Here is a 14766-nt window from a genome sequence, read left to right on the forward strand (position 1 = left end):
GGAAATGATACATTAAAAATTTAAAACAATATTAGATTATTCATACATTTTATTGATTAACATTATAATACACAAATATGTGAACACAAATATTCAATACAATTTGGTTACATCAAACATACGAATTACCTGTGGGTATATCCTTAGTACAGTAGTTTATTCAATAATTTTAGTAATCAACAACACCTTTTAATGATGAAACAAGGTAATGTAAAGGCAAAGTTATCAGAGAGAGTGAACCGAGCTTTATATAATAAAATTATGTATTGTTGTACATATGGGAAATATAAAGCACCAATTATCAACAGTAAAACAGCTAAACATCCAAATCAATTCATGGAAACTATTGACAATACTCTAATAGTATGCTTAAATAATAATAATACATAGATCACTCTTCCTTTAAGCTCATCTTTATTTTTACATGCTTTAAAACAAAGCATTACATATGTTCATTAACGCACCTTCCTATCGAGATATTTTTAACACTTTGTGTTCATGTATGTAACTAAAGTAAAGGTAGCAATATATATACAGTCTGTCAATTTTTGTATATTTTGAGAATGACAACACCAAATAAAGTTATTGTTGCATTATTACCATTGAAATTGGAAAGCTACATCAGCTAGTACATTTACTTCACGGGACTCAAATAAGTAGTGTCCCAATGATTAATAAAAAACACTTCGTTTTTTACGACTTGAGTATTTTATTTAAAATATATTGGCCAAACTGCGAGAAATTTAAAGATTAGAATTAAAGAACATCATAGCGGTCTTGTTAGTAATTATTTTTCGGAATTTGCAAATCACATAATAGATACTAATCACTCATTTCACTCTCATAAATTAAAATTATTACACCTTGTTCCATATAAAGGCCAAATTATGAATTATCTTGAAAATTTAGAAATCCAAAAAAACCTGAATTCTAATAATAATTTATTAAATAATATACTGTTTCAAAATTCTTCACCATTGCTTTCCATTTTTCCTTTGTTTTCAAACTCCGTCCCTTGACTAACCCCTTCCCCTTACTTTCCCCTCTCCTTATTTATAGAACAATTTTATATTTTATATTTTAGTTATTATACAGACCTAAATGATGGAAGTTTAACTTCTGAAACATGTAGTCTATAATAAAACTCAAGTGGTAAAAAACGAAGTGTTTTTTTATTAATCACTGTAACATGTCTTACCACAAAGTTAATGCCGAAACAATAAATAAAATAGTGTCCCAGTAATGCACAAGTTAAGAAGTTAATTTGAGTATTGTAATTGAGAATATGATAGATCAATATCTTATAAACGATAAGTGTTGCCATCAAGTTGGGTACACCAGCTTCCAAAATTATTTTTAATTTCTTGACAGACTGTACAAGCGATATATTGACTAAGGAAATGCAGGAGGACCTTGTATAATCAGACAGTGGCAAGTAACGACCCACCATATAATACCACTATATATGCGACCAGCTACTTGTTTGAAAAAAAGAAAATGACTTGAAATATCGTCTTATTTTTTTAAATTCACAAATATGTATTCCATATTATATAATATCATGCACCTTTTTTATTATATTCTGCAATTTAAAAATCTATAAAAGAAATATGAACTTAGTTCTGAATTTCATTAAAAAGTAAATGGATAACAATATTTGTATTAAAATCAAATAATATCTATAAAACATTAAATAATATATATTAATGTGCCGTTCAAAATAATCATATTATGATTATTTTGATGTATAAATAAAAAAATATGTTCCTTGGTGAAAGACTAGGTTTCCATGTAAACTGATCTATATGAAAATTATACATTGTGCCCCTAAAACATATTTTTAAAAACATTTAATAGATTTGCATATAAATAAATGATATCACAGGAAAAAAAACTGGTGACTCCAGTGGCACTCATATCCCATGGCAATATCAACTCAATAACTTGGAAAATAAGCAAATTTTTCCTGTGGGAAGGCCTTATCAACTACAATATAGATGCCGACAAAATAAAAGCGTAAGTTTTCCAAGTCATCAAGTGATATGATTGTGATAGAGCCCCTGGACTCTCGTTCGAATACTTTTTATGATTGGACAAACTTTATCTGTGGAAATGGTGGCAACACCATTGTAGGTACCTACCAATAACAAGAAAAGTTTTTGTGTTAGGTCCCTTTTGCTTACTATGACTTTTCTATGGTTATGTATTGCTTTCACAGCATGATAACAATAATTAAAGATTCACATGTTTTGTGCAACAAAATAGGCTAGGTGGTGTATTTTCACAGTTTAATACCAACTCATTATATTTAATATGTATATGAAAAAATGATTATAGCTAAAGATTAATCAAAGGCGACTTTAAATGTCTCAGTACTTTATATTATGTATTATTATGGATGTAACTATGAATGAAATAATGTACACATCATATCATAATAAAAAAAAACCTTTTATGATTTTTATAAATGTATTCATCCCATAATAAATTTAATATTCCATATTATTAAAAAGGGCCAAATTCCTTTATTGTAGTTTGCGCTTATTAGAATGTGGCAAAAATCTCATAAAGTTGTTTGGTGATTTTTATTATTTTATTTTAAGGAAAATATTGAAACAAATAGCAATACTTCATAGAAATTTGGACCATTAAAATCAGTTGATGACTATCATGAGCTTATAACCCTAGTCCTTTATATCAAATAAAATATATGTAACACAAGGTAAATATACAGCGCTCCCTTTGCTGGTTTAGTTTGTGTCGGTTTGAACTTGCAACACACAACAGAGACATTCATAAACCTTCGCTAAGAAGAAAATCCTCAAAGACTAATGATATTTAAATAGATATATAATAAGACAAATTCACGCAAAAGTGAATAATCCGTACTGAGAACGATAAATACAATTTGGTCCTCATTACTTAACGATGATGATCAAATGATGACGAGGCGAATATTATTTTAAGACTTAATTGATCAACACTTAAAACTCCTTAAAATTTTAGAGTCAACATTCAATAGTACATTTTTACATTGAGATATCAGTAACATTTCTATTTGAGTATAGAAAAATAATATTGGTTTATGTACTAATTTTAAAGTTTAACACACAAAAATAGAAGCCTTAACTTTAAGATACATCTCCGATTCTTACCTTTATAAGAATTCCGATGACATCAATTACATTTATATAAAAATAATTAGTACCTATTGAGATATTTGATGACAGAGAAAGTATGTACTTTATATGGAGAACGATGACAAAAAGGTCAAAATGCTGGCATCAGGGAATTTTATGCAGACACAACCTTCATATTGGCATATTCATTGTACTTAAAGGTAGGTGGAATACTGTGGCAAGTATGGCATTAATGCTAAATTGGAATTGCGCAGGACTTTCACTCTTCATAATAACATCAAAAACATGTCCTGACAATCTCCATCGTTCCCTGGACTCCCATACACAAACCGGGCTACCACACCTGTTATCATTAAGCACTAAGGAGGTACACGTAGAACAAATTCAGAAGTTAAAATTAACATTTAACAAACATCCAGTAACACCGACATAAAAGCTAATGAGAACATTTAAGTTTTATAATTGTCATATTTTACGGCAAGTTTAGAGCCATTTTATTATTATTTAGTGCCTTGAAATAATTTTCAAAGAAACTATTACCAAGAAATACTGATTTGATGTTTTCCTTAACTTCTCGTATTTCAACAGTTTAATATGATAAATAGTTTTGGTTATATAAATATTATAACCTGAAAACATTAATATAATAAAATTACTTTATATCTTAATTATAAAGATATAAAGTCATTTTAAAAGAAAGTACATCTCCAAGTTATAAAATCACAAAATTAGTGCGTCAAATATTAATTACATAAATATTTTAAATACCTATAATGACATCAATAGGAGGCCAAGAAATACAAAATGCCGTAAAAATATAGTTACAAAATGACTATATTGTAAATTAAGGTTTATTTTGGTAATGGAGTGATTTAATTTTGGATACTATGCACGACATCCCGGATTAAATTCTCAACTAAGTCAACTAGATCTGTTGTCCCCAATCCCCGGGCCACGGATCAGTACCAGGTAAACTTAATGTTGCCATTTCCGATGTCTGTGTGAAGCGGGGTTGCTTTCTAGAGTGACAGCAATCATAACAAAGGAATAAATTGGACACAAGCAACACACTTCAGGTGTCATTGTCTCCTATAACGTCCCGTTGCAAAGAAAGAGCTTAGGGTATATATTCATTTAACATTCTAATGAGTCTAAAAGTTAAATCATTTTGTATAATTTTTTGGTTATATATATATACTATATTTTAATTTGAGGGCATGTTTAGATACAATTAAATTGAAATTACTAAATCAAAACAATCAAAACTATAAATAATCAACGTAATAATCCCCTAAGCGCGCCGCGGTTATATTATCAAACATTAACTGGTTCATGGCGATAAAAAGGTTCTGGACCACTGATCTAGAACATCAGTGAAAATTCTGTTGAGACATTAGCTTATGGACCATCGGCTTCAAAATAGAGTCAGTCAATTAAAGGGATATTACTCAAGGTTTCTTTAAAATTCAAATACTGACAGTTTTTTCTGGTTATGTGAAAATATTTATTGATTTGTTTATTGACTGAAGGTTTTTCAAAATATGTGCAAGTAATTTCACTAATATAACGGTAAAATTATACATAATTCGGGTGAGGGCAGCATTGCAGAGCCCGCATTGTCGGGGATGTTACCAAAAAGGACAAATGACAACAATATATTAAAAAAGGAAGAATAACACCTTGTTTTGATAAGACAAAGTCAGGTGTGGTTAGGTTGGGTAGAAGATAAGGTAAAGTCAAGTCAGTTTAGGTTAGGCTCGTAGTGCTACATGTAAATACGTAGATAATATAAAAGATTATCAAAATAAGTGATTCAACAGTCAGCCCAGGCCATGACTACCTTGGAAAAGGGCACAAACATGGAGCGGCCCTTCTCGCAGTGGAAGTAGCGGCGGCCCCGGAAGGAGCCGTCTCCGCCCCCCGAAGTGCCGGGGGGGAGCTGCAGCCCCACATACAAGGGGGCTGTGGTGCCCGGTGCTGAGGGCCCGCCCGCTATACCAACGTATCTGTCAAAAAACAAAAAATAAAATAAATATTCAAACACTCAAAATATTGCTAAAAAAATATCTAGTCTTACAACAGTTTGAGTGTATCCAAATACTTGTTCACAAATCTGGATTATCTCCAATTAAAGGAGTTATTTTCCATACTATTTTTGATATCACATCAAAGATGAAGAAGAATATAGCGCCATAAATGCCCAGACTCCCATATTCTTCTTCTTCTTTGATGAGATATCTAAAAAAATATATAAAAATTTTCTTTTTGGCCCTAAAAGCAGGTGAACACACATATCGATATTATATATCCTGGTCTTCTCCTCTTCTTCTAACCCTTATCAGCACCCGATGGTGCATAGGGCACTGCATCATATTGGTGCAGTTTTATCTTGAACGTTGCTTACATGAAGGCAAGGTGATCACTTCTGTGTCAGGGACCAGTTCAGGGTAATATTAAATAAATATTATAGTATAAAATCACTAATATTTATTTTCACCCTCCCGTGGGAAACGAACCCGGAACTTCCAGCATGGTAGCTAAGCATAAACATAAAAATATTTTTAAAATCCAGGCGTTTTCACGTATTAACGTGAAATAATTCTATAAAACCTCTGGCGTTTGTTCCCTCTATTATCAGGTGCAGGAAACCCTCCTTTTTCAACACGTGACCAACCCATTTGGCGCGTCTCTTCAAGATATTCGCGAGTAGGTGCGTTTATATCAAGCGTACATAGTAATTTCTCTTACTTCACTTTGCCGAGTGCAATCCTTCCGTGAGGCGCAATGACCTTGACTAGATGGCCCAAACGCAGCTGCCTTGGTCCCGACGGTAAGTATGGTCGGCTGTAGTTGGATGGGCAGAACTCGTCTGTTGATAATGTTAAAAAAAAATCTGAATTAGACAATTCACATCAAGATCTTGACAAAACATTGTCAATTTTTTTTTTGGGTGTGTCTAAAGCCTGGTTCACAAATCTGAGTATATCTACATAGGAGTTATTTTTACGATGAAGAATATGGAATTCTGATAAATATCAGTAAATAACTTTTCAAACTGTGAGGGTTATAAAAATTTTTAATCATGTTTTCAGGCGCCTCCCAGTATGTAAAATAATTCACCTTGGATCTTGTATATATTTAAAAGGGTCTCCTTTAAGTAAAAAGCTTACTTAAATCAACCATAGATACTGCTGCAAACTCGCACATGTATGTACTTTGGTTCGGACCTCGCATACAAATAAAAAGAGTCTCTGCTTAATAAAAGCTTTCCCTATTCCAACACAGATGGCTGTTGTAAATTCACTTGTACTGTGTCACGAGTTCGATCAATATATCTAGGAGTTCCAAAAATTTGAGTAGGGTGGTTGTCAAACATGGATGGAATGGTGAATATTACATGTGTAAAAAGTGATCAGTTAAACCAGCCTATGACAAGTCATAAGCCCTGTAAATACCCTGACTTCCATGTTCTTCTCCATCTATGTTGAGATGTCAAAGCGTAAAGATTGTCAATTTGTACAAACCATCGGTCGTCCTTCCAATGGTCAGGCAGTCGATTGAGCTGCGCAAGAACCTGTCGGCTTCGTCGAGCAACTCTTCTGTAGAGTCCTCGCTGTCTCCGGGCTGCCGGTGGCGCAGGCGGAGAGGCCCGCGGGACGCGTGGCCCCCGTGGGGACAAGAGGGCGCCCGCAGTTCCGGCAGAGAGCCCCGCCATTTCATCGGCTGGTCTGTGTAAAGAAACAAAATATTACTTAAATTGAATATTCTTTTCAAAGGAAGGAAATTTACCAAAGAACATTGTTCTTTAACCAATGGATACTTGTTGAATATATGCAAAAAAATTGTATACACTATCACAGCACTGTTCATATTGAATCACATGCAAAACAAGATGTTAGTAGCATAATCAATATGACATGACAATTTCAAAATGGATGACAGCGTAATTTTTTTCTTCATATGTGATTAAATACTTGACGAGCTTATTCTAAGAGACTTTAAGAGTATTACCACATCAAAAGTTGACTAAAAGCTACCCTCTTTTCTCTTTCTTTTATTACTAACTTTTTTTGTTGTTGATTGATTTCTTATGTTTTTTTTTTACAATAGAAAAGGTGAATTATTCATACTAACAAATGCAAGCTATCAAATGCAAGCTAACACAACGGAACGTTTTCATAATATCATTCAAATAGGTACTGAGTTTTCAAAAATCGCCCACAGAGTACTGATTTAATAAAAATAAAAATTCAAATGCTCTCTTTATCTATGTATGATTCTAAATAGGTCCTAAGTATTTTAAAATTGCCTAGTAATTATAGAAATCATCGATATTATGTTTCGCCGATAAGAACTGATTTGAAATAAAAATAAAAACGAAATCGCTATCTAAATATTTATTGGATTCTAAGTAGGTACCGAGTTTTTAAAAATTCATGTGATTTAATATTTGATGTGAACAATGCTATAGTGCAAGTATGCAGGGTTGATTCTAAGAATGTTTATTATTAAAATATATGGTCGAAATGTTTCTTACCGAGAGAACCAATCCTGTGCAAACCTGGTATAATGGTTTCCCCCATTCTTCCGGAAACAGATCTCTGCATGGAGCCTTTGGACCAATATCTAAACAAAAATAAACAAATAAAAAATTAACACTAAACAAAATGCAGTTTTTTTCAATTGAGAAAATATGCTACCTGCTGGCATTATAAGTGTGAACATTGTGGTTTCAGGAAAAATATTTAACAGTCATAAGTATAAACCCACCTTAACATTAGAGAACATCTTGTAATCCTTTTCCACACCAAATGGTGTATAGGGCACTGCATTGCATCGAAGCAGTATTACATTGATTGTTAATTAAATGAAGGCAAGATGCAGTCCTGCGATTCAGGTACCAGTGCAGGGTAATATGAAATAAATATTGCGTGCTTTGCTGAAAGGTTCTTTCTTGTGTTATGTGAAAGTAATTCTTAAATTGCATATGTAAGGATTGTTTTAACATATAGTTATTTGACTGACATAACACTACGCAGGCGGACAAATATTTTATTTAACGAGGTGAATTGACAACCATAATAAATAAAAAAATCATCATTGTCATTGGCCTGGTTACGGAAATATGACATGTATATGTAATTTAATAGATTATAAACATATTAATATAAGAAAGAAAAAAACATAAAAAATGATAAAAATAAATTATATATATATATATATATATATATATATATATATATATATATATATATATATATATATATATATATATATATATATATATATATTATTTAAATGTTTTATTATTCAATTATGGTTACAAAAGTTTTTTTATAATTCTAATTCATTTTCTAAACATAAAATCTTACAATTAAAAATGCAGTTTTCTCCAATAAAAAGACAGAGCTCTTGTGCTTGGAGAGGAACTTACACTTGTTAGTCATGTTTGTTGGTAATACAGTTTATTTTTATTGAAATTATATACATTTTTTTTCTTTCTTAGATATTACCAAAGGAGTAAAGGTTAGGAGTCGTAACAATCGGCGGGTATGTATGAGGAGATGCATGAGCGTGGAAGAGGCGAAGAATGTTTGCAAGGACAGAGTGGTGTGGCGCTCTATTCTCTCTGCCTACCCCTGCGGGGAAGCGGCGTGATGGTTAGTTAGTTAGTTAGTTTATATTACCAAAATTATATTACCAACAAACATAAACAATAAATAATAAGTGTAAGTCCCTCTCCATGCACAAGAGCGTAGTCTCTTTTGGAGAGAACTGCGTTATTAATTTTATGATTGTAAAAATAGAAATGTCTAGAACATGAATTAAAATTATAAAAAAAAACTTTTGTAGCCATATTAAATAGTAAAAAAATACCTGCTGCATTCCATTGCAATATACATTTTGTACACAAAACAAAATTTCATGATATAAAAAAAGGTTTAGAAGACTGAGTTACCTCGAGCTGGTGTTGCCGGATTCTTGTCTGGTAGGTGAAGAGGGCACGGACCCGAAGCATTGCGCGGCGTGCTGGGCACAGCACAGGGGGCGCGGGGTCATCGGCGCCAGGGCCCCGGGTACTCCGCCCGCAATCCCCGCCCACCCCGGAGGCACTGGCTGCATGCCCGCCCACACCGGCTCCGCAGAGCGGGATAACTCCGGAACCATCGAAGTGAACCCTAAAGAATAGTGGAATCAATGGAAAAGGTGATGGTTCTTGTGTGAGGGTATTAGGAAATCAGGAAAGACTCCTGATATTGTGTGATTGTCAAGATCTATTACGATAACAGCTCTTATAATTTATATTTGAAGCAATAACATTGTGATTTTCCATTTTATAATTAAAATAAAACTTTGTTATGTTAATTTGTTAACGTTTTGTTTCTTTTTCAAGACCTGTCTTGAAAAAGAAGCGGTTAGCTTCGAAATCGGTAGACAATATAATGTAATGCCTCCGTAGTGCAATGGTCAGCACGCTCGGCTACCATTCTGGAGGTCCCGGGTTGGATTCCCAGAGGAGGGGGGGGGGGTTATAAATAATTCATAAAGTAAGTTCAGTTTTTACTCAGAGTTTCAATTTGTGGGAATTATTTGTAAATATTACGCAAAATACAAATCACAATTCTTTAAAGACTACATTTTATTTAAAGAATGATCAGTGCTATATATATTATAAAGAAAGATAAGATATCTTAGATAATAGTGTATTCTCGAAATATTACGTACCTATGTCACTAAGTAGAACCCTCCGAGATTCCTCTGACCGCCGTGATGTCAGCGCCGGAGGGGTCGGAACCAAGTGGGTGGGATATTTTTCCATATGAACCTTGCCGGGAAGAGTTGTCAATGCTGTCGGCAGAATCTAAAGACATAAAATACCAAAAACCAACAGATGATGAGGGCAATAATTAAAATTACTGTTAATATGATCAAGATTTACTTTCAGCAATAGAATTTTGGTCATACATCGTAGCTGTCTTTTTGAGCATGAGATTGGATTGATATTTGACTGTTGCTAGGTTATAAGAACTTCTCTACATTTATCTGTGATATGTGAAGAGTGGAAGCTATGGAGCTTGAGTAAGGTTAGAATGTCAATATCTTTACAAAATTAGATAACTTAAGTTATACGCATAGGTTTGGTTACATAAGAAATGCCAAAAGAAAGGGTAATATATAATGAAATAATATTAATACTTTGAGTATGTATTTGTAGTGGTTTATGTCTGATCAGAGAGAAAATATCATATTACATTACAATGTTTGTTAGGTTGGGTTATATATGTTACCTTCCTAGCGAGGTGCGTATCTGAGCGCCAGTGGCCTGGCAGTGCACTGATGTGTGTCTGCGCTGCGCTGCTGCGGCGAGGGGCACGGGGACCCGGGAGGGCGAGGAGGGGGCGAGTTCCCCCCCGTACCACCTCACGGTGCGGAAGCGGTCTAAAAGGATGACACTTTGAAATAATCTACAACGCTGTCAAAAGAGCAGGGAGAATGTTGAAAAATGTTTTACCTGTACTGAAATGGGTTCGGGCAAGTATTTCTTCGTATGTTTAAATTCCCGCAACTGTCATCCTCCATGACACCGCACTTTGAGATGTCTGTTTCGAGATATACCGAATATTGAGCCCTCAAAGTCGTCTTTGATACATCAAACTGGTCCAGACTTTCATCTCTTTGGTCAAAGCTAAGTTCTCTTGTTTCGGCATCCATGCTGGAGCCTCTATCGAAGCTGGAGGACTTCGTGTTGTCGAAACTGTAAGATTTATGATTATCGAAACTATAACTTTCGGTGCTTTCAAAACTCTTCCTGAATTGTTGAGTAGATTCCGAGGCGTCCAGGTAATTTTTACTGCTAGAGGTTCGTAGAAATGGCCTTCGGCCCTCTGCTCCGCTGTCGAGCGATTCACTTTTCTCCCCTCGATTACCTTTCCTTAAGATCCCTTTCCGTATATTCAGTTCCGTGTCGGCCATGACTCCCTGGAGGTTTGAGTTTTCTTGGTTTTCATTTTCAAAGTTCTCCGTCGACTCGGCTCTGTTCGCGGTGAGGTCGCGATTTCTCGATTCCGGGTCCAAAAGATTGAACCTCAATAAAACAGGAGTAGATGCGTCACTTCTGTGTCCTGCATTCCAATTGCCATCTTCTGTGATTGACACTAAATCTTCCTGCGGAGTAAATACATCAAAATATGTTACATAGTTTCAGATCTACAACACAAGTGAAATGTATATATAATACCTTCATACTTAATTAAGTTTATACCTGAAACCCTGTTAGTTCTTTGGTCTCATCTGTAGTGAAGATAAGTTCTATGTCATCTACTTCTTCAGAATCATTTCCACTTATGCTGTCTTGTTCGTACACTCTTCTTCCGCTACTACTCGTTCCTCCACCCCCTCCGAAACCTCCTCCACCGACGGTTTCAGAGAAAACTGAGTTGTCACCTTCGGATATTGATCTATAGTGAAAAAAGACTATTTTATTTAATCAGTTTTCAGGCACAATTTGACATAAAAATTCATTATCAATTTTTCTCACTACCTTATACTAAGATCGTCTGGTTCTGCAGCAAGATGATCAGAATTGCTTCTTTTCCTCGGAGTTGGTTCAATAACTAAATCTTCTTCCGACGTAATTTTAACTTGAACATTAAATTTGTCATTTGTAATATTCACAGAGTCATTTTCTTTTGAACCAGCCATTTTATTTTTGCTATCTGAACTTGCTAAATTATCTTCTTCAACAGGTGTGTTGATAATATTGACATTATCTGATGTTGTAACAGTAATTTTAGTGTCTTCCGCAATCTCAGTATAAGTCTGGTTAAATTTTGATGCCGGATCGTTTACAAAGCTAATAAAGCTTGTATCATTAGATCCGACAATGACGGGTCGTAATTCGCCGGTTTTAGTGGCTGAGACTTTGATAGTTAGGTCAAATCTCGATTCCAACTCTATTCTTGTTTCATGTTCTCCGATAATTTCTTCATTAGTGATTTTTTCTTCAGAATGATTCACAAAAACTTCCGAAACATGAAGTTCTTTGGCAAATGAATCAAAATGAGATTCGTTGACATTTTCTACTGTCTCTTTTTTTATAGAATCTTCTTCGATGGAATCTGTTGGTTCTTCTGAATGCACTTTTGAAAATTCTACATTTTCCTTTTCTGTGATAGTAATACTATCAATAAGTTCAGATTCGTCACTTCTATCGACATTTTGTTCGATGTTGATGTAACCTTTTGATGTTGATGGTTGATCTAGATTAAAGTGTACCTTTTTGGTATGTTCGGGAACCGGTTCATTTGATGGTTCACTGACAATATTATCTTTTTGTTGGGTGTTTATTTCTTGGGACCCAAAAATCTGTTCTCGAAGAAGTTTATTTTCTCGAGTTAGCTTTTGTAAAGTGTCAGAGTACAGAGATTTGTCCAAGTGAGATTCATACTTGTGTCGCAAGTCGTGTAATTCAGTTTTTGACGCTTCGAGAGCCGCTCGGAGTGATACAACAGTCTGATGCAGAGCTCTCACCGTGTCTAGCTCGAGGATTCCTGTGCCGGTTGCCTTCTGCACTTCCATCTCAAACCAGATCCTTCTTTCTTAATGCCCAGAGAAGACAATTCCAACATGACTGCCTGGTTTGAATTTTTATAAAGATTAAGTGATTTTGATATTCTGATTAGTTCATTTTGGTTGATCAAAACTTCATAGTACAAACATTTGGCTGGAATTAAAATGAAAAGCTTAATAAATTATAATATACAAATAAACAGTTTTATATATTTTTTAAAGTTTTAAAAATCTCTACTAACTACTGAATGAATAATATAAACGTAAGGTTACCCAAAATTTACGAATATTTTGATATCTTTAAATCGAACATTTTAATATTATTAACTTACAACAGCAAATTAGTTACTTAAACAAACGGATTCGAAATAATAATCATTTCATCAATAAAACACAAAATGGATAAAAGATGAAAAAAAAACTATTCTTAAAACATAACACAACAAACTGCAATGTATTAATTAATTTGAAATGTTTTAACAATAATATAATTATTTTCTAATATATTACTAACATTTAATAAAAGATTTACATGTAAATAATATTAAATATGGATGAAGAAAACTAGAAAACTCATACCTCATTTCCAATCTGTCGAACAGCTGAGATCAATACATCCACAATATAATGTCTTAAAATCCAAATATACGAAATTCCCTTTGCGAAGTGCACTCTTGTGCAGTCGCGCGCATATCTAAATGAATATTCCGGTAGATCATTTTCGAAACATCAACAGAACACGGAAACAGAATAATTCAACAGTAGTAAAGTTAATAAAATTTCATGATAACGTTTCTATGTGATTTATTCGGCCCAACCAAATTAGCACAATTCCCTTTCTGGAAATAAACAAATCAATACTCCGGCGCTACTCCCGGGAATCACGCTCAACACAGATCGCAAGTTTAGTATACGAATTTCAACATTAAAAGACCATTCACAAGTGTGTAAGTTATATTAAGAGAAAGACAGCGCATTACAAAATACGCTCCATTTCTTTTTAACTCAATGGAACGAAAATTTCTCGCTACGGTGAAGTTTTTACTATCTCTTTCTATTTTCCCGTGGCATATAATTAGTAGAACAAGGATAGAGATATTTCGATTCCTATTTTGTTATAAGCTTTAGGGGCCAGTATATACAATTTCCGGCTGCGTCGCGAGTTAAGGGTGAGGATTCATGCACCCTTACGTACGTTTCGATCGTGTTAAATTACGCTAATAAGTAAAAAGAGACAATCATTGTCCTGATATTTGAGAAAAACAGATTGATTTACTATGTAACTTTTCATAAAAATATAACAACTTTGGTAAATACTTTACTAGTGAGATTTTCCAGGCGTAGGGTATTTCTCGTTTTTCTCAACGTCGATGACAGCGGCTGTCATTTTCACACATCGCCATGCTTGATTTTCGATACATTCGCCGTATTTACTATTTAATTTGATTTTTTGTGTATTATTCCCGCCATGCATAACTCGTCCACTAATGAAATCCATATTTGAAGAGGCTATTTTGTAATTGATAAAATTAGTATATTGAATTAAAATATTTCCGTTTCTTAAAAAAAATATAGGGAGGTTCAAAATTATAATGCGACCATAGTCGCCTATTATTATAATTTTATTCTAATAATTATTCTAGTACTTTGCAGATGCACAGGCCACTGGATTGATAGTGCAGTAAAAACCCTTATAACGTTGAGATAGGTACCATATTATCAGAGGGAATGTTATATGCGGTTAATTTATAAAATCGTATTTTTTTTATTTTAACCAGCGGAAAAGACTGAAATGAGTCATTTAAAATTAAAATACATTTTAAAAACATTAACCCCCTACAACGTTCCCATTGATAAACTCAGTACCTATCTGAACGCTATAGGGGGGTTTATTGTACATGTATTTATGTAAACTAATTTTATATACACAATGCTTTTTTCTTCATAAATTGATGGTCTCAAAATGATTGTTTAATTCTCGAAAATATTCTTTAAATGATACTTAAAAAAAGTTAATGTTGGCATGGCAAAACATTCAAATTTATAGTGATAACCA

The 14766-nt window shown here is 33.7% G+C and overlaps 1 protein-coding gene across 1 annotated transcript; it reads right to left on the minus strand.

Moving 5' to 3' along the window:
• Positions 1-2332: 2332 nt before the first annotated feature.
• On the minus strand, positions 2333-14155 carry LOC148302454 (uncharacterized). Its single transcript, XM_088271582.1, has 12 exons — positions 14033-14155; positions 13290-13404; positions 11683-12864; positions 11404-11599; positions 10654-11306; positions 10430-10580; positions 9867-10002; positions 9100-9319; positions 7678-7766; positions 6665-6868; positions 5889-6009; positions 2333-5146 (listed from the first exon to the last, which is right to left on the minus strand). Exons 3-12 carry the CDS (start codon positions 12717-12719, stop codon positions 4954-4956), a joined length of 3000 nt encoding a protein of 999 aa, XP_088127708.1. The 5' UTR covers positions 12720-12864; positions 13290-13404; positions 14033-14155; the 3' UTR covers positions 2333-4953.
• Positions 14156-14766: the final 611 nt, after the last annotated feature.

The sequence above is a fragment of the Brachycentrus maculatus genome, unplaced genomic scaffold, assembly GCF_059751285.1.
Source record: "Brachycentrus maculatus isolate JH-2025_06_01 unplaced genomic scaffold, ASM5975128v1 h1tg000452l, whole genome shotgun sequence".
NCBI lineage: Eukaryota > Metazoa > Arthropoda > Insecta > Trichoptera > Brachycentridae > Brachycentrus > Brachycentrus maculatus.

Excerpts from the sequence above, each read along its gene's own strand:
- LOC148302454 (XM_088271582.1), bottom strand. The coding sequence starts at position 12,719 with ATGGAAGTGCAGAAGGCAACCGGCACAGGAATCCTCGAGCTAGACACG. Across the intron at positions 6,010-6,664 it reads CATTGGAAGGACGACCGATG|ACGAGTTCTGCCCATCCAAC; the intron begins GTTTGTACAAAT and ends CATTATCAACAG. Across the intron at positions 5,147-5,888 it reads ATTGCACTCGGCAAAGTGAA|ATACGTTGGTATAGCGGGCG; the intron begins GTAAGAGAAATT and ends GTTTTTTGACAG.